Below are 20,379 nucleotides of genomic sequence, written 5' to 3'. Positions count from 1 at the left end.
CTTAGGAACCACTCAGCCACTTAGAAATACTAGTTCTTCCCACCCTTACTATTCCCTAGATCCCCAAAAAACAACAACAAACCAACTACCACAGAGATCATCACAAGACAAAGATACTTTGTGAGGATCATTTCTGATGCCTGGGTTCATATTCAACATTGACTCAACAAGAGAAGTCTATTGCTAAACATGAGTTTTAATTTATAATGCCCCCCACTCCACTTCTTTAGGACAGCTACTAGGTTTTGTCTTTTGCCTTAGCTACATCGAACCTCTTGTTTCTCATTAAGATAAATGACACAGAGAAAAGCTAGGAGAGACCACCATCACTGTCTCCATGACCAAATTATCTGACATCTGTACTTCCCTACTTTAAAAAGTTTAGGCTTTGGGCCAAACAGTGGTGATGAACAAGTTAATGAGGACTGACCTGAAGATCCTGGGCTAAAATACTATTTAGTAGAGGCTGATGATGTTATACTGGCTAATATCTATAGATATGTGTAAAAAATTATGACTCTTATTATTCATACTTGGCCTTACTATAAGATGCATTGCTTCACACCCACAGGAAAGATATCCAGTAATAACTGCCTGTCTCCAATGAGCCCAGTGTCCGCAATCCATTACTTTAACACTTTGGGGTTCTTAATTCATATTTTTGTTTTGTTTTAGGAAAGTAATATGTTACACACAATTTATATATGTAATACTCCCAAGTGAGACCTTAGAGACCCGTATCCCCCAAATTAATATTTCTGCTATAAAACACAGACATATTTACACTACAGAAAAATAAACACCATCAATGTCCTTATATTTCGAGAACAAATTGTTTTGAAAATCCAGCAAATTTCGCTATAAGCTTGTGGAAAAAATTGAATTTCAAAGCTTGTTGGATTTTGGAAATGTAGATGCTTCTGCTCCTTAGTGTTGGAGCATGTCCATAGAAAGTAACAGCAAAGGACAGTTTCATAGCTTACGAGTTAGTTTCTTTACCCAAAATAACCAGCCATGGCTACACAGTGATCTGGAGGAGGAAATGGCAGCTCACTCCAGTATTTTCGCCTGGGAAATCCAGGATCGTCTTGACTCAGAGATTGAACCCGGGTCTCCTGCACTGCAGGCAGATTTTTTTTTACCATCTGAGCCACCAGGGAAGTCAGAATAATAATATGATAAATGGCATACTTATTTCTATTAAAAAAAGACTAATTCTTTTAACCAAGATGTTTTAATTTTAGAAAATGAGTAGAGATGAGAAAGGAATTATTGTAAATGCTAATCTGGATACAGTGCTTACACGTTAGTTTCTCTGACACAGAGAAGCTGTGTGTTTACACCTAGTTTGACTCCATAGTAATGCTTAGTGAAGATCAAAAAATTGGGGTGATCAACTTATAAGGTCGCTCCTAAGAACTGCATCCTTCTATGACAAAAAGTAAACGATCATTACACTGGAGCTTGCTAGCTGGGCAAGTGTAACCTAGACAGTTCTATGCCCTTGTGTATCACATTTCCCGTTAACTACCCACAGGTTGGCCCACTACTCAACCAGCCTTTCACCTACCCTTCCATTAATGAATTTATTCTTTGGTTCCTTCTCCTGACCCATTCAGTAAATATTAACTGAGTGTTACTACGTTCCTGGCTCTGTGGTTGGTGCTGGGTTGCCATTAAGACTGAGACAGAGGCCTCTCCTACAAGGAGCTCAGTCTAGTAGGGGACACAAGCAAACACAGGTTGGAGACACACACTCTGGTATACTGTGGCAGATGCAGAAACAGAAGAATAAACCAAATGCAGAGACAGCGGAGTGGGAATTGGTTTTATCTGTGGAATGCTGAGGTAATTGCGTTTGGACTGGATTTTGAAAGCCAGGAACTGGATTACAAGTCTGTAAGAGGGTCTCAGCTTCTAGACAAGGAATCAGCACAGGCTGAGGCCAGGAAGCATAAAATAATGTGCATGTTTCAGCCCTTAAGGAAGTCTGGTGTCACTTGAATACACAGAAATCACCGTTTTTCCCTCTTTGAAAAATGCAGATGAAATCAGCTCATGTTTGAAAATTTGACATGAATCTCATTCTCCAAGGTTCCTAAAACAATTCTGTCAATAAAATCAATCTGACAATTGCTAAGCTGCCTTAGAACGCAGTTTGATGTGAAGGCTTTGCCGACCAGTTGCTTCTTTTCCCCTCTCACAGATCTTCCTCTTTAGCTGCCACTCAGCAGGGAGACACCATGGCTAGGCTGACCATCACCATCATTTTGCTCACCAATCAGCAGCAATGGCAACATGGGGTCCATACCAAATTAGGGGTTTTTGACTGGGCTATTCAGCTAACAACTAACTTAGTCCTGAGTCCCTGAAATAAGCTGAACCACTATTTTAGGCAAATGAGCTGAGCAGCAGCAGGAAATTTATCAGATGCATTTTCTATGGAGAAGTTGGTGGTCATTTACACAGAATCCACTTCTTTCTTTTTAGGCTCTCTGATTTATTTAATGTAAGGGATTACACATATCACAGACTCATTGACTCTTTAGGACACAGAGACCAGAGGTCATCACATCGAACCCTCAGTCTGACTTATGAATTGTTGAAGTCACTGAAATACTATAAATGATGAAAAAGAGTATCACGTGAAGGGGCTTAATGTAAGTTTTTTTTTTTTAAATTTTATTTTTAAACTTTACAAAATTGTATTAGTTTTGCCAAATATCGAAATGAATCCGCCACAGGTATACATGTGTTCCCCAAGTTTTATTAACATACAAATTGGAGAAATTTACTAAGTAACAGTACTATCAGTGGACTTTCCCTAATAATTGTGAATATTTTTATTCATGATTCTGTGAACTATTAATAGAACTCTTTTTAAAAAAAAAATAAACATTTTATATTGGAGTACAGCTGATTAACAATGCTTTGATAGTTTCATATGCACAGCAAAGGGACTTGGTCATACATATACATGCACCCATTCTTTCCTAAGAGCGAGAACTCTTACCATATCCTTTTTATAGCTAGAGGGAAAGCGAGAGGAAACATTTGCTGAGGGACGGTTTATGAAAAACAGTGGAGTTGGTGTAGAGTTGGAGGTGAAGGGAAGAGATGAGGGGAAAGCGCGGGGAAGATGCACTACTCCTGTCATCTGAAGGTAGGTGTCACCAAGTCATCATGTGCCCAGGGACACTGACACGGAAGGGTCAGAACTGTCATGCTACAGGCAGGCTATGTCTGTGCCACGCCACTACGTTCCTGAAAAGCAGCCAAAGGAGGCAGAATAGTGCATGCTTAGGGTTTCTAGACTCAACTGACCCAGGCGCAAGGCCCAGCACGGTCACTTCTGACCTGGAGAACTTGGGTCTCTCTAAGCCCCGGTTTCCTCATCTGGAAAAAATGGGGATGATGGATTTGTCCATGAATGTCATGGCAGTTCAATGAGACAGTAGCTATGAAGTGAGGGGTGCAGTGCCTAGCCTGCGGTGCCCGCCCCGCAGATGCCAGTGCTGTTAATTTCAGGAGAGAGGTGCAGACTGGCGTATGACGTGCCCCTTTGGCCTAATGAGAGCAAGAGCGGGCTGGAAGCCAAGGTCTCAGCCCGAGTTCCCAGTCTGACACTTACTCCATTGTGTCAAACTGAGTAATGACAGTGAATCATGATGAAGGTGACACAGGCCAGGGCGAGACGTTTCCTAGGGTCGGGACAAAACGCCAGCTCACTTTAGTGTGAAGAGAGAGAGGGAATAAATTCCTGGTATTTTCATCAGAATTGTGGATTATTATAGAGTGCTTTCGAATAATTTTAGTTTCTTTTTTGTAATGCTTTATGAAGTTTAGTAAATTCAATTAGCTTTCTAACCTTGCTTTTTTTTTTTTTGGTTTGGGGGTGGGTGGGTGGTGGTGATGAAGAGGACTTGGAAGACATAACTCACTTCATATATGACCCCCAGCTCAGTTCCCAATAAAGTACTGAACCATGAAGGTAACAGAGAGATCTGACTCTATGTCAACCTCTGACTTTGATGGTATTCTATTGCATTATGAATACTGCATTTTCTTTTTCAGCTTAATAATAAACACTATCTGTAGCCACCATTTATTTAGGGCTCATTAAGCCCCAAGCCACCTGCTTCACTGACACTATTTTCAATTCTCATGACTGGCTGTGAGGGAGGTACGACCACTCCCATTGTATAGATGAGGAAATTGAGGCTCAGTGGCACCAAGCAACCTGGCTGAGGTCGCAGGCAGCTCAGTGAAGAGAGATTTGATTTGAATCTGCATCTCTCTGATTCCAAAATCTCTCATCGACACTGCCAGCTCCATGTTAACAGATAAATACAAGTTTAACTGCTTATTTCCAACCGCTAGCAAAAGAAAAATGTAAAGCTCGCTGAGAAAAGAACACAGTGTGTATTTTACCTTTTTCCAAGCACAACTGCTCCTGGGTCTTGAGATTTTGCCTCCAGCTCCTGAACTTCATCTACTAATGTTTTAAAAGCAGTCCTCTTGATACTGTAAAAACATAAAAGGGAAAGAAAAGAAAAAGGATAGAAGTATTTGTGTGAAGATTTAAAACATTATAAAACAAGTTTTTACCATGCTGCTTCTCAGTACAATAGTAATCAGAGTACAAGGAATTTTTTCATAGAATCTAAAAAATTATAGTAATTTTGGGCATTAACATAATTATAGAAACAATAGTCATAAATGGTTTAGGTTGATAGTAATAAATAGTTATTGAACAAGCATCACATTAACTAACTTTAATGATATCTTTTCTGTGGAATGAGAGAACATTTTAAAACTTACAATCCTTGAGAAGGATTAATAAAATTGTGGATTCTTCTAGTCTCTATTTTATATATGTTTAGAATCAGGCAAGCAGAAATTTCCTTTCACAACTATTGTTCACTAAAAATTTATGTGTGTGTGTGTATGTGTGCATGTGTTTGGAGATAACAGAATTTTTTCTTCTACCTTGAAGGGGTTTTTCAGGCTGATTAATAAAAATGTTAATTGAAACTACTTGCTTTACTTCTGCTGGCTCTTTAAAACTAATATAGTTTTCTAGTTCCTCAATCAGTCCTTTCTCCTGTATTTACATAGAATTAATTAATATTTCTAATTCCTATCTTGTAAGCTCTATATTAGAGTTGACGTTACAACTAGAGAAACCCGAGGATTAATATGCCATCTATGTTGTTATGTACATAACTATTATACTTACACTTTATACACCACATCAAGGAGCAAGGAGGCCACAGGGATAAATAACAGGCCCATCCAAAAGACTCCAGAGCTGAACAACATGGCTGCCTAAGTACCAGAAACAGTATAACTTTAAAAACCATAAAAATACGTCAGCAAATAAAATTTCAGTTGTTATATGATTTCAAGTAAAATAATTTTAAGAATCTCATTCTGCAAGAGGGCATAAAATAACTCTGAATTCAAACTTGTGAAATATTTGGAATTAAAAGCCTAATTTATGAAAACATGCCTTTCTATTTTTCCCTCAGTAGCTAATACAGAAAAGTTTTATCATGTACCAAATCTTTTCATATTTTTATATGAATTTTTTATTATTGTGACCAAAACACGGAGTAATAAACTTTGACCTTCTTTTATAACTTAGAATATAAAAAATTATCTTTTTGAGCAAACTTCAAACATATGCTGAATTAAATTCTCTTACAATACAATACATAAAATCAATCCTAATTAGAAACTAAATTTACTATTTCTGGAAAATAAAAATTTACTTTTTCTAAAATATTACACGATACTAAAACATCATCCAGATATATCATGAATACAGTATAAACAAGTTAGGGTATCTATGAAAAATAACAACTTGATATTATGTAGGAGAAGGCAATGGCACCCCACTCCAGTACTCTTGCCTGGAAAATTCCATGGATGGAGGAGCCTGGTAGGCTGTAGTCCATGGGGTGGCTAAGAGTCGGACACAACTGAGCGACTTTCCTTTCACTTTTCACTCTCATGCATTGGAGAAGGAAATGGCAGCCCACTCCAGTGTTCTTGCCTGGAGAATCCCAGGGACGGGGGAGCCTGGTGGGCTTCCGTCTATGGGGTCGCACAGAGTCGGACACGACTGAAGCGACTTAGCAGCAGTAGCAGCAGTAGGAATAATACTAATTTTTGTTCAAAGATTTACATAATTTGTTTCAGTGTATTCTTAAAAATTATTTTAACACACTTTCATTTGTATTAAATCCCAAATTGCTATATCAGAGCCTTTGGGGTTGCAAAGAAAATGATTCTATAATAAAAATTAATAAATTCTGTTAGCTGCTTGTGATTATAATAAAAATCCCTTTATAATGTCATCAGATTACCTAGAGCTTAAAGTGGATAGTGTCATATAAATAAATAAAACCAAAAGTAATATTTTATTTCCCTTTGAGTCTATTTGTTTATCAAGAACAAATTTGCAGTACCAATTTAAATCCATAAACGTATTGTTATAACTCCGTTATACAGTAGCCAACTAATGCACACCCATTTACATCCCACTAAGTATCACACAAGAAACTTTTTTTTTTAAACTAGGTGTGGGTCAGGAATTAAAAATGATCTAGAGTTTAATTTATATAGGTGGTTTCACAATTATACATAAACAGACAGTCCTAATCAATCCATCCTTATCAAATATAAAGACTGCTAATTTTAAGTTGTGCTTCAGATTACCTATTCATTTTGACTCTCATTTGGAAACTGGGAGCTGCTATTTAAAATTTTTCTACATTAACACAAACTTATTGATACCGACTCTTGGTGCAGAGTACTCCAGTATCTAGGATGAAACAGCTCTGAATACATTAAAAATAAGAACATGCTACTACCCCAAATTTCAGAAAATAAACATCGCCACGTGGATTCAGTGGAACAGCACCCACTTTCCAGACACCACCAAGACGAAAGATATTCACATAAAAGTCATTTTATTTTATAAGCAAAACATGATCTTCGACATGCTTGCTGACATCCTCAATAGTGAAAACCAACAATAACTGTGTAATAGGAAATGTCCATCAAGTCAGTGGGTTTTGTTTAGTTGGAGGGAAGCTTTTGAGTTAGGTAATGACTGCAAAATGCCACATTTCTTTTTCCTTTCGCGGGAAAAAGGTAAGATAAGTCTAAGTCATGTAACTGAAAATAACCTCGTTTCTTTGGTTTAATTTTAATCTCTTTTAATTTGGGGGGCAAGAGAAGAGAGATTTATTCTCGCCTTTGCCACCTTGTATTAAATGTCCCCTGGTGGGGACAGAGGCTGCTAATTCTGACCATTGTGATGTTAACTATGACGGGGAGACTGGCGCCCACTATTCAGTCCACCAGCCTTTGGCTTTGCAAATGCACACCATGAATTGAGGGGAAAAAAGTTTTTCTGCGTCATATCTGAAAGCCTGTCAGATTTTTTTTTTCTTTTGCAGAGTTAATCCAAACCTAAGAGATTTAAAGCCGACATTCGCATTAAAGACAGAGAGTCTCTTTGTATTTTTTGGATGAAGAGGGGGGGAAAAATAAAATCCCACAGAGGTATTTCCTTCCTTTCTGTACAAGAAAGCTCTCTCTCACTCTGTAGAGACCATTTTTGTCTCTAACTTTTCACATCTCTCCACTTGCAGGCAGGTCAGCTGGGAAAAGACGCCGGGTCCGCAGACAATGGGGGGAACAGGGGCAGCCTGTTTGGGGCTGGGCTCGGGCTCCCGCCAGGGCAGCCTGCAAGTCACTCTTAACGTGGGAGATTGGGGGGATCAAGCCAAGTGGCCCCGCCGCCCCTCTCGAGGCCCTTTGAAACCAAATGGAATCTGCCACAAAAGTGGCTCCCGGGGGACTTGAGAGGATCAGCCCAGGGAGCTGCAAAGCCGGCAAAGCGGAGGGCACAGGCCCTGCTCTGGGAACAAACAACTGTGTGTCTGCAGAGCAATGCTGCCTCGGCATCGGCCTCGGCCTTCAAAAGTGAACCATCGCTGCCTGAAGACACAGAGGACCAGGGAATTGTTCTGAAATTTCCCTATGAACTTGCGGAGAAAGAACATTTGAGAAAAGCCTAGCTCCTGTGCAGTGAGCGGATGGGAAGGCTTACCTTCTGACCCACAGTGAGGTGACCCCTTGGTACCCATGTTCTCACACAGACAGGAACACTCACTCTTTCACCTGCAGGGTCCTCCAAGCTCAGGCTCGGAAGAGAGAGGATTTCGATGTGCTTACCTGCCTACAAACTTTCAGCAATGCACTTCTTAAGTCTGTCCTCCCTTTTACCCTATAAATGTCGAATAGGATGCTGATTCTTTGCTAAAGTACAGATGCTGTAAGAAGGCCCCTTGGGGAGTGCTAAAACTATATCCGCAGACCCCAACTGGACCAGGGCTGGTGATAAACAGCCCTGGAAGCGGTCCTGGCTCTGTCTGTCCCGGCTCTCAGGGCCAGAGGAAGTCACTTTTGGGTCTCTGCTTCCTCAGCTGTAAAGTGGATTATAAGAATTAAACCAATAATGTTTATAAAGTGGCTGCTTTCATTACTAACATCGATTATTAACAAACGTTCCTTTCTTCATTTTAGTTTTCAAATTCCTCTAAGCTCTCTAGTCTCGTGTTCCTTTTAGTGATCTCTCCCATGAGCTTCAAGGAAGGAAGTTTTTTATCACAACATCAAATTAAATGCAAGTTTATAAATGTCATAGTTTTCATCACATTAACATCTACTCCTCTCCAGACTGAAATTGGCCAAGTAACTGAATCTTAATAAATTGCCATTCATCTCAATTTGCTAATTTAATAAATGGAGATAAATGTTTTTTATTTCATAAAAATTATTCAAGATTGTATGGGTACTATATATTAATTTGGAAGGGAAAATTATTCAGAGAATAGTGCTGTAAAACTTGGTTAGTTTTCTGGGAGGGGGAAGGGTGTAAGATAAATTAATATATTAATATATACCAGAGGGGTTAAGAGTTAATGTTAACAACAACAGAAAACAAGAAGTGATTACTAAATGTCTAGATAAAACTTTATAAAAGGATTTTCTAAGCCTTAAAATGGTGAAAAAAACTATAGAAACCACTACAATATTGTAAAGTAATTAGCCTCCAATTAAAATGAATAAATTAAAAAAAGAAACCTACTCAAAAAAAAAAAAAAACTACAGAAAGAAATGCTTTAAAGAACTGATCCATGAAAATGTAGAAGCACCACAGGTTCAAAAATAACCTAACTAAAATATAAACAATACATAAGAACTTGGAAAATGGCTGCCAGAAGTATATGAAATTCTGCATTAATAAATGATTATAAAAATAGACCACTTATTTTCATAAGAGTAGCTAAGATCCCAATAGACAGGCAAAGGATCTGAGAAGGTATTCACAAAAGCAGTAGCAAGTAATCAATGACATGAGAAAACGTCGAGCCTCTCTACAGTTGCAGAAACATTACCAAATTAGATCAGATTGGAACAATTCACAATCACACCTGGGGGAGTGGGAAGGTATGGTGAAACAGGTCTGGGTGGTAATTCACACTTCCATAAGCAACATACTCACTTTGGGAAAGGCAACTGACATGTGCATCAAGAACACAAGCATTCATTCCTGTTAATTTGATAGTTCAATTTCTGAAACTATGTGTTGAAATTTGGTACAGTTTTTGGGTAGAGGTTACTATCCCATTAAACTGTTTGTGGTCACTAGTCCTGAAAGCACTTCCTCCAAAAGCTTGTCATGGCTCAAACAAACCACAGGAGCCTCCAGTCCTGGTGAGTCACAGGGAAGAGGAGCTTTTTTAAGTCTTTGAGAAATCATAATAAAGAACCTACTAAATAGTTTTTTAAACCAAGGTTTCAAAGATGTATTTATTGACCATGGAATACTTTTCCCCATATATTGCTTACTAATATCCCAAGGAACTAATTTTGGGAATTGCAAATATTCACTGTGAGTTTTTTAAAACCAGTAAAACACCAGTGAAACTCAGGAAAAACTACATGGACATTCCACAAGCGGTGGTGACCAAGCCCATTCCCAAGAAAAGGAAATGCAAAAGGCAGAGTGGTTGTCTGAGGAGGACTTACAAATAGCGGAGAAAAGAAGTAAAAGCAAAGGAGAAAGGAAAAGATATACCCATCTGAATGCAGAATTCCAGAGGATAGCAAGTAGAAATAAGAAAGGCTTCTTAAGTGAACAATGCAAAGAAATAGAGGAAAGCGACAGAATGGGAAAGACCAGAGATCTCTTTAAGAAAATTGGAGATACCAAGGGAACATTTCATGCAGAGATATTAAGGACAAAAACAGCAAGGACATAACAGAAGCAGAAGAGACGAAGAGGAGTTGGCAAAAATACACAGAACTGTACAAAAAAAGTCTTAATGACCCAGATAACCAAGATGGTGTGATCACTCACCTAGAGCCAGACATCCTGGAGTGTGAAGTCAAGTGGGCCTTAGGAAGCATCAGTACAAACAAAGCTAGTGGAGGAGATGGAATTCCAGCTGAGCTATTTAAAATCCTCAAAGATGATGCTGTTAAAGTGCTGCACTCAATATGCCAGCAAATTTGGAAAACTCAGCTTTGGCCACAGGACTGGAAAAGGTCAGTTTTCATTCCAACTCCAAAGAAAGGTAATGCCAAAGAATGCTCAAATTACTGTACAGTTGCACTCATTTCACATGATAGTAAAATTATGCCAAAAATCCTTCAAGCTAGGTTTCAGCAGTATGAGAACTGAGAGCTCCCAGATGTACAAGCTGGATTTAGAAAAGGCAGAGGAACCAGAGATCAAACTGCCAACATTTGCTAGATCATAGATAAAGCAAGGGAATTCCAAAAAAATCTACCTCTGCTTCACTGACTACACTAAAACCTTTGGCTGTATGGATCATAAAAACTGTGGAATATTCTTAGAGATGGGAATTCCAGACTACCTTATCTGCCTCCTGAGAAATCTGTATGCAGGTCAAGAAGCAACAGTTAGAACTTGACATGGAACAACAGACTGGTTCCAAATCAGGAAAGGAGTACGACAAGGCTGCATATTGCCACCTTGCTTATTTAACTTTTATGCAGAGTACATCATGAGAAATGCTGGGCTTGATGAAGCACAAGCTGGAATCAAGATTCCTGGGAGAAATATCAACAACCTCATGTATGCAGATGATACCACTTTAATGGCAGAAAGTGAAGAGGAACTAAAGAGCCTCTTGATGAAAGTGAAAGAGGAGAGTGAAAAGCTGGCTTGAAGCTCAACATTCAAAAAACTAAGGTCATGGCACCTGATCCTATCACTTCATGACAAATAGATGGGGAAACTGTGGAAACAGTCTTGGATTTCATGTTCTTGGGCTCCAAAATCACTGTGGACGGTGACTGCAGCCATGAAATTAGAAGACACTTGCTCCTTGGAAGAAAAGTGATGACAAATCTAGACAGTGTACTAAAAAGCACAGTCACAGCTATGGTTTTTCCAGTGGCCATGTATGGATGTGAGAGTTGGACCATAAAGAAGGCTGAGCACTGAAAGTTGATGCTTCTGAACTGTGGTGCTGGAGAAGACTCTTGAGAGTCCCTTGGACTGCAAGGAGATCAAACCAATCAATCCTAAAGGAAATCAACCCTAAATAGTCATTGGAAAGACTGATGCTGAAGCTGAAGCTCCAATACTTTGGGCACTTGCTGTGAAGAGCTAACTCATTGGAGAAGACCCTGATGCTGGGAAAGATTGAGGGCAAGAGGAGAAGGGGGTGCCAGAGCATGAGATATTGAGTTGGATGGCATCACAGACTCAACGGACATGAGTTTGAGCAAACTCAGGGAGATAGTGAAGGACAGGGAAGCCTAGTACATGACTTCATGACTGAACAACAACAAGATAATATTGTCCAAGCTGTTCACAGAATGTAATTATTAGGAAGCTGATTGTTTGGATGATCCCTGAATGAACAGAGAGGTGGATTATCCTGGCATTCTCTCGGGAGTCTTCTGTTATCACATATATACCCTCCCTGGGAAGGTTGATGGTTTCTATTATCTACAAGGGGATCAGTCATGGTCCCTCCTTGTGGCTCACATCTCTTGCTTCTGCTTCAAACACAGCTTATCCAGTTCTGAACTTGAATGTTACATATGGTGGTTTATTCGCTAAGTTGTGTCTGACTCATGTGATCCCATGGACTGGGGCCCTTCAGGCTCCTCCGTCCATGGGAATTTGCAGGCAAGACAACTGGAGTGGTTTGCCATTTCCTTCTCCAGAGGATCTCCCTGACCCAGGGGTTGAACTGTGGTCTCCTGCGCTGCAGGCAGACTCTTTACTGACGGCGCTACATAGGTACTTCAAACTTAATACATCCCCAGCACACACTGTCTCCCTCCCAGACCTTCTCTTCCTTTGTGCAGTCTCTTCAGAGAACAGCTTCACTGCCACCTGGCTGAGATAGAAACCTGGACTGTATTCATGGATTGTCTCTTGGTACCACATCCCTCATATAGCCTGGTTCTCCTATGTTCTAGTAACTTTGGACCTGTCTGCTTCTTTCTCACCCGCTGCCGTTATTCCAGTCCAAACTTTGCCTGTCCTCCTTATAGACACATGGGTGGACTTGTTGACTCCAGTCCTGCTCTGCTTCTAGTCACTCCCCACACTGTAGCCAAAGGGATGTTTCCACAGTGTAAATTAAGATTTGAGCAGTTCTTGGATGAAACCCTTTCAGTGGCTTCACACCACCCCCAGGATGGCATACAAAATTCCATAATATGATTTCATGACCTTTCCTATTTGACTTCTGATTACTTCCCCCATATCATCTCTCAAGACAGCCCTCATCTCTAGCTACACCACGTGTTTCAGATCCTGGAAGCTGCCCAAGCCGATTCTTATCCTGAAGCCCCTGTATCTATGATTCTTGTTGGCTTTTCAACTTTCACATTGGATGTCACTTCTATCCTTAGATTTGGGTTAGCTGACTCTACTTTGTGCTTCCAATTTGGGTAATTATTCCAAAATGGGTAACTATTATCCATTTTCTAATTACAGACTATGATCCTTGTAAGAAGAGGGAATGCATCTTGATGAATTCTCACAACTCAAGTGCTTATCCAGCAATCAGGTGTTAATAAATAATTTTTGAATAAGTAAGTTCTTACAACTTAGTGTTTAGAATGATTAAAAGCCAAAAACCATCAGAGCTTTGGGACTATATTCCTGAGATGTTCTTGGTTTTCTTGTGTTCTGGCATGGAGCTATTGTGGGAGAAATCATAACTAGATATTTATGTGATCTGGGGAGAGAGGAGTAGGGCTTGATCCAGCTCCCTGCCCATCTTTTGCTAGTGGAAGTCCCCTCCCTCCCTTGCTCTGCTTTCACACTCTGGCCTCATCAGTGTTTGCTCCTCCTGTCTGTGACTCTCTTCATCCAGGGAGCCATAGGTCCTGCCCACCCTGCTCTGGTCTTTGCTCAGAGGCCATCTTCAGAGCTCTCCCACGGCCACTCCACCTAGAACAGCACCCCACCCCTCTGCAGGGCTTTCCATCCTCTTTCCTGCACTGGGGTTCTCCATAGCACTCACCATCCGTGTGCTGGAGAATATACAGTAAGTTCACTACATACAAACGAGTTCCATTCTGAGAGCACATTTGTAAGCCCACTTTGTTCATAGGTCCAGTGAAATTAGCCTAAGTACTCAGCTAACACGATCAGCTATATAGTACTGTACTGGGATAGGTTCACAATACTTTGAAAACTCCCAAAGCTTGTATTACATACAGTTATATATCCTATCATGTGCTGCTTAGGATTCAGTCGAGTGTGGCTTCAGATCCAAGAGTTTAATTGCTTTTTCTGGCTACAGCTTCCCTGAAACAGTTGGGTAGAACAACTACTCAGAGATGGTCTGTACTGTGATATGGTTTTGTGAGCCTCAAAGCCCACAACCTCCACTGTTCTCTTTTCAGAGCCATCTACCCAGTTAATAGATAATTAAACTCCTCTTATCTCCCTGGGTTGGGAAGATCTCCTGGAGACGGAAATGAGAACCCACTCCAGTACTCTTGCCTGAGAATCCCACGGACAGAGGAGCCTGGTAGGCTACAGTCCACGGGGTCGCAAAGAGTCGGACATGACCGAGCAACTTCACTTTCACTTTTCCATCTCCTCTTATGTCTCAGTTCACCCTTCTGATCTCCTCTGAAAGCATCTTCTTCATGAAATAATTTTCATTAAAATAAACAAAAATCAGTGCCCAACTTCAAGTTTGCATTTATTGCTTCTTTTCATACAAACTTTCTAGATCTCTCCCACCAAGCTGTGGATCTTCCCTTCCTATTGCTCTTAAGTGTTTTGTCTCTGCTGTATGAGTTGAACATTTCTTTGGAGGTTTCTGTTGCTGTGTTTCACTTTCAGTCCCATCTCATTTAGCCTACCTGCACTGTTACATTCTCCTTGATCTCCCTTTCTCAGGGGATGAGAGGAGCTGATTCACTTAACCTGAGATACAGTGATATCCTTTAGAATCTTGAATGCTAAAAACCACACAGAAGAACTATACAAGAACGATCTTAATGATTCAGATAACCACAATGGTGTGATCACTCACCTAGAGCCAGACATCCTGGAATGTGAAGTCAAGTGGACCTTAGAAAGCATCACTACAAACAATGCTAGTGAGTTATTTCAAGTCCTAAAAGATCATGCTGTGAAAGTGCTACACTCAATATGTCAGCAAATTTGGAAAACTCAGCAGTGGCCACAGGACTGGAAAAGGTCAGTTTTCATTCCAATCCCAAAGAAAGGCAATGCCAAAGAATGTTCAAACTACTGCACAATTGTACTCTTCTCACACACTAGCAAAGTAACGCTTAAAATTCTTCAAGCCAGGCTTCAACAGTACGTGAACCGTGAACTTCCTGGTGTTCAAGTTGGATTTAGGCAAGGCAGAGGAACCAGAGGTCGAACTGCTAACATCTGTTGGATCTTTGACAAAGCAAGAGAGTTCCAGAAAAACATCTACTTCTGCTTTATAAAGTCTACTTTATAGACTTTATAGGCTGTATATTGTCACCCTGTTTATTTAACTTATATGCAGAGTACATCATGAGAAACGCTGGACTGGAGGAAGCACAAGCTGGAATCAAGATTGTCAAGAGAAATATCAATAACCTCAGATACGCAGATGACACCACCCTCATGACAGAAAGAGAAGAACTAAGGAGCCACTTGATCAAAGTGAAAGAGGAGAGTGAAAAATTTGGCTTAAAACTTAACATTCAGAAAACTAAGATCATGGCATCTGGTCCCATAACTTCTTAGTAAATAGATGGGGAAACAATGGAAACAGTGACAGACTCTTTTTGACTCCAAAATCATTGCAGATGGTGACTGCAGCCATGAAATTAAAAGACACTTGCTCCTTGGAAGAAAAGCTATGACCAACCTAGGCAGCATGTTAAAAAGCAGAGACATTACTTTGCCAACAAAGGTCCATCTAGTCAAAGCTATGGTTTTTCCTGTGGTCATGTATGGATGTGAGTTGGACTATAAAGAAAGCTGAGCACCAAAGAATTGATGGTTTTGAACTGTGGTGTTGGAGAAGACTCTTGACAGTCCCTTGGACTGCAAGGAGATCTAACCAGTCCATCCTAAAGGAAATAAGCCCTGAATATTCACTGGAAGGACTGATGTTGAAGCTGAAACTCCAACACTTTGGCCACCTGATGCGAAGAGCTGACTCATTGGAAAAGACCCTGATGCTGGAAAAGATTAAAGGCAGGAGGAGAAGGGGACAACAGAGGATGAGATGGTTGGATGGCATCACTGACTTGATGGACATGAGTTTGAGCAAGCTCTGAGAGTTGGTGATGGACAGGGAAGCCTGGTGTTCTATAGTCCATGGGGTCATGAAGAGTTGGACACGACTGAGCGACTGAACTGAACATCTATATTTTTATGGCAAAATATCAATGTCATATAAATAGAATGGTTTTACTGCATCAAAATTGTGCCTTCTCCTGGCAACACTGCCCTTGATGTATGAAAACCTGATATGAGCTATCAAAATCAAATCTGCTTTCAGGTAATACTGTGTTACTTGAATTTAAACTTGCAAAGGTTTCATAAGTGTCTTTGTGTCCAAGGCCTGGGAAACACCATGGTGTGACAGAGGTCTCCAAGTTGTGGGAGCCTTTCTCTGAAACTTTACCCTTTCTGTCTGAATCTGTTATGGTACCTGGGCACGGAGTTGAACTCAGAGGTACATAACAAGCATCACTGGGTCAACACTAAATGATGAATTCATCACTCTGCACGTTAATCAGAGACAAATTTCAAGCTCATGTGGACTTTGGCTTGAAGAGATGAACTTCCATGGAAGGTTTTCAGTGGCTGCTCATGTTGGGTAGCGAGGCTTGAAACTTCCCTCTGATAAAACCTGAAGACAGAGGAATGCACATGCCAAGTTCTATGTTCTAGTGGTTATCACTGAGATAGGTCTTTGATGTCTTATTTTAGCACAACAGCATTCTCACAAAATTTAAATTATGTGATAGATATTCATGCCAAAATACAAAATTTTTTAATCACTCACTGGCTTATTACTAGCATTTATATGCCATGTCCTCTGACCCAATTTGTACTCTATGGCCTCGGGTACTTTCTGGAATACTATGTATTTCATAAAGAAAAGCAATCTGCCATGGTTCAAGGAAATGATGTAAATGATAACTGGGTAATTTTCTGTGACCTAGTCCTTGCTAAACTTTTCAGTTCTAGCTCCAACCATCCCCTCCCTCAGCAACTCCAACCTCCCTCTTTGCTTGGGCTGCTCTCTACTTTGAAGGGTTTCCTTGTTTGCTCAGGTGCTAAAGAATCTGCTTGCAATGCAGGAGACCTGGGTTTGATTCCAGAGTTGGGAAGATCCCCTGGAGAAGGGAATGGCTACCCACTCTGGTATTCTTGCCTGGAGAATCCCATAGACAGAGGTGCTTGGTGGGCTATAGTCCATGGGGTCACAGAGTTGGACATGACTAACACACACTGCTTTGAAAGTCCTTCTTTCTCTTGCCTTCCTGAACAGTGTGGGGAACAGTAGTTCCAAGAAACTGTTCTAAAGTCTCCAAGCTATAGTGTGCAGAGTGGCCTCTCCTGGGCCAGCCCTTGTGCATCCTGATCGTAATAACTAGTGTCTTACATTCTAATGTTCTGTTGATCTGTTGGTTTACTCACAACTCAGGCTCCAAAGAGGGACTCTATTTTGTCAACTTTGATCCACTGACACCCAGTATAGGTCCTGATGCAGAGGCGCTCCATAAATCTCAGTTGCACTGAGCTGAATTGGGCTCTTATACAGGATGAATTACTTTCTCCATAAAAATAGACAGGGCAGAACACCCAGAAAATAACTAAGGAGAAGGGTGTTTCGGATAAACTTCAATATGTTTGCAATTATTACCAGAAGCTCTTGATTACTCTGAGACAAAGAAAGCCCTTCGCTTGGATTATCCCAAACAAACAAAAATTTTAGAAAATATGCAAATTGTTCCAAGCAAAGAAAATCTGAGAAAACATGCAAATGAGATGGCAGTTGACAGCGTTTCTGTGCTCCCTCCCCCTTGGACATTCCTGGGTGGTGGTGAAGAACTGAAGAAGGCATGATCACCCTGTGGGACTCAATCAATATTCAATCCAGCTGAATAGTGCGAGAAACAACCTTTGTATCTCCACTCTCTGCAAACAAATGATTAAAAAAGATTATCAGAGAAAAAGGAGGAAGAGCTACTTGGGACCTAGATCAATCAGAAGCTAACTTTTTTTTTAAGTAAAAGTTGACTGTGTATGAATGTGTTGTGCTGTGCTTAGTCGCTCAGTCCTGTCTGACAATGCTACCCATGGACTGCCTGCCAGCCTCCTCTGTCTATGGGGATTCTCTAGGCAAGAATAACAGAGCGGGTAGCCATTTCCTTCTCCAGGGGATCTTCCCAACCCAGAGATTAAACCCAGGTCTCCTGCATTGCAGGGAGATTCTTTATCATGTGAGCCACCAGGATCAATCAGATCAATCAGAAGCCAACTTTATTTTTTTAAAGTAAAATTTGACTATGTATCAATAAATACTGAGAAATGAACATGCAAAACAGTCTTTTTAAAAAGCAATCAAGAGCATTAGAAACTGTACAGCTCTGAAACTTTTCTAGGGGTGTAGTTCCCGGAACAGTAAAAGTAATTAAGAACAGAATTTGTTTCGCTTTGTTTTATTTTAATCTTCTTCACTGTGCTATTTAAAAAACTTAAAAGTACCAGAAAAATGAGGACAAAATTAGTAACAAAATATTCTTTTGGCTATGAGAAATACAATTTTAAAATATTCTGATGCTACTGGAGAAGTTATATTAAGATAAGGTACTGTATATCAATGGTCAATTTGTTTACTTGTTATATCATTCTTACAAGTTTTTATAATTCTGTGACGGCTCTATATTTTATCTGCTTAAAAGCCATCTCAAAAAAAAGGTAAAAAAAATCAATACCATGAGATAGGTACTATTTTATTCTCATTTTAAAGATGAAAAAATAAAGGAAAGTTCAAACAAGCAAAAATAAAAAAACAAAAAACCAAGTCATAAAGCATCAATTCTTTGATTACTAGTAACTCAATCTGTGAAACATATATGGCCTATATTGCAGATGGCAGGAAATTTTTTTCTTTAAAAAATTTATTTTCCTAATTTATTGAGATATAATTGACATATAACCTTATATAAATTCAAGGAGTGCAATGTGTTGATTTGATACATTTATATATTGCAAAATCACCACCATCTAACTAACATCTCCATTTATCTTCTAATTACCATCTGTTTTAGGAAATTATATTTTAAAAATTCAAAACTTCAAAAAAGATTTACCTATGGCAAGACATAAACTGACATATGGCTTATGTAGAAACATTGTTGACTATCACGGCAGAGACTTCTAGTTGCCTCCTAGTATGTCTCTGCTCACTTTCTTAGGTGCAACCACTTGAATCTTGAATCATCTTTTCCTCCAGCTCAGACTATATTCCTCTGGCTGTCTTATTGTAGCTAAGTATGACCATGTGACTAGCTTTGGTTAATGAGAGCTAAGTAGAAATATGGTGGGCAATGTCTAGGAAAGAACTTCAAAGAGAAAGGGTTAATTTTTTCATGTTGGCTGGGATGTTGATAAAATGGCTAGAGCTTAAGCAGCCATTTTGGACTATGAGGAAGTACACCAAGGTTCACTATGCAGCAAGATAGAAGAAATCTGGTCTTTGATGACTGTGCAGCTGCCACACCAGTCCTGAACTATCTGGCTCCACTGGACCTTTTTTTTTCATATGAGAGAGAAATGTTTCTATCTTGTTTAATCCAGTTACTTTTTTTAACATCAAAAATATGCCATAAAATAACGTGCTTTGCATGATACACACTAGGGGGGCTAAGTGATAATTTGGAGCCAATTAGCTTTTGAACTCATTGACGATGTTTCTTACCATATCACAGAATGCAAGAGTTGTGTCCAATTATGAGCTTTATTGAAGCAGATGGCACAGTGACATTCATGGTTTCTTTTATGAGCATTTCTGATTGTTCCCTGGCATGCAACTCAAAAAACAAGCTGTACTGGACTTCCGAGCTAGAGTGATAAGCCAGGAGTGGTGATTTACTTTCTGCCCATCTCGCTGGCTCCATTTCATAGTGCTCTTTCCTACTTTTTCAACTCCAGTGACATTGACTTTTCAGTCTTCGAACACACTAGCCTCAGTCCTGCCTCAGAGCCTGGGCATGAGTTGCTCTGTCAGCCCTGGAATGCTCTTCTTCACTTGAAGCTATCTCTGGATCATTTAAACTTCAGCTTAATTGTCCCTTCTTCCAAAAGACCTTCTTGGAGCAGCCATTACAATCCTGTCCCTTATCATATCACCCTGTTTTCTTCCTATCACCTTGTGAAATCATCTTTAATCATTCAACATTTAGCCATTTGTTAACTGATTTAGTGAGTTTTCCCCCTCTTACTCCCTGGTCCCCTCAACCTGAACACTCATGGGGATCTTGCCTAATTAATCCATTATGCAGACACCATGCCTAGAACCAACTACATACTTGATGCATAATTATGGAATGAATGAATGCAAGAATGTACTGACTCTAGAAAACAAACAGCCAAAGTTCTGTCATACTAAGAGCAGCTTTGTTCAGCTTTCCATGCCTTGCTCCCTATCATGGCACTTGGGGTGCCCTGCATCATCCCTCACATTTATGACATCCATATCCCATTATTAAAAACAAAATCCTTAAGGACCTTGACCAATTCTGTTCACCTGTGCATCCTCCACT

General features: G+C 39.9%; 1 protein-coding gene across 9 annotated transcripts in view; it reads right to left on the bottom strand.

Moving 5' to 3' along the window:
* ATP8A1 (ATPase phospholipid transporting 8A1) overlaps positions 1-20,379 on the bottom strand; it is a 235,296-nt gene that overhangs the window by 7,996 nt on the left and 206,921 nt on the right. For all 9 annotated transcript variants that reach the window (XM_025290107.3, XM_025290109.3, XM_025290108.3 and 6 more), the window contains 2 exons: positions 5,240-5,328; positions 4,432-4,524 (listed from right to left, as the gene is read on the bottom strand). In XM_025290107.3, coding sequence (XP_025145892.1) covers positions 4,432-4,524; positions 5,240-5,328 — 182 coding nt within the window. The remainder of the gene's footprint in view (positions 1-4,431; positions 4,525-5,239; positions 5,329-20,379) is intronic.

Source organism: Bubalus bubalis, chromosome 7, assembly GCF_019923935.1.
Source record: "Bubalus bubalis isolate 160015118507 breed Murrah chromosome 7, NDDB_SH_1, whole genome shotgun sequence".
NCBI lineage: Eukaryota > Metazoa > Chordata > Mammalia > Artiodactyla > Bovidae > Bubalus > Bubalus bubalis.
Note: the sequence above shows the minus strand (reverse complement) of the source record. Positions and strands in the feature narration are given on the sequence as shown.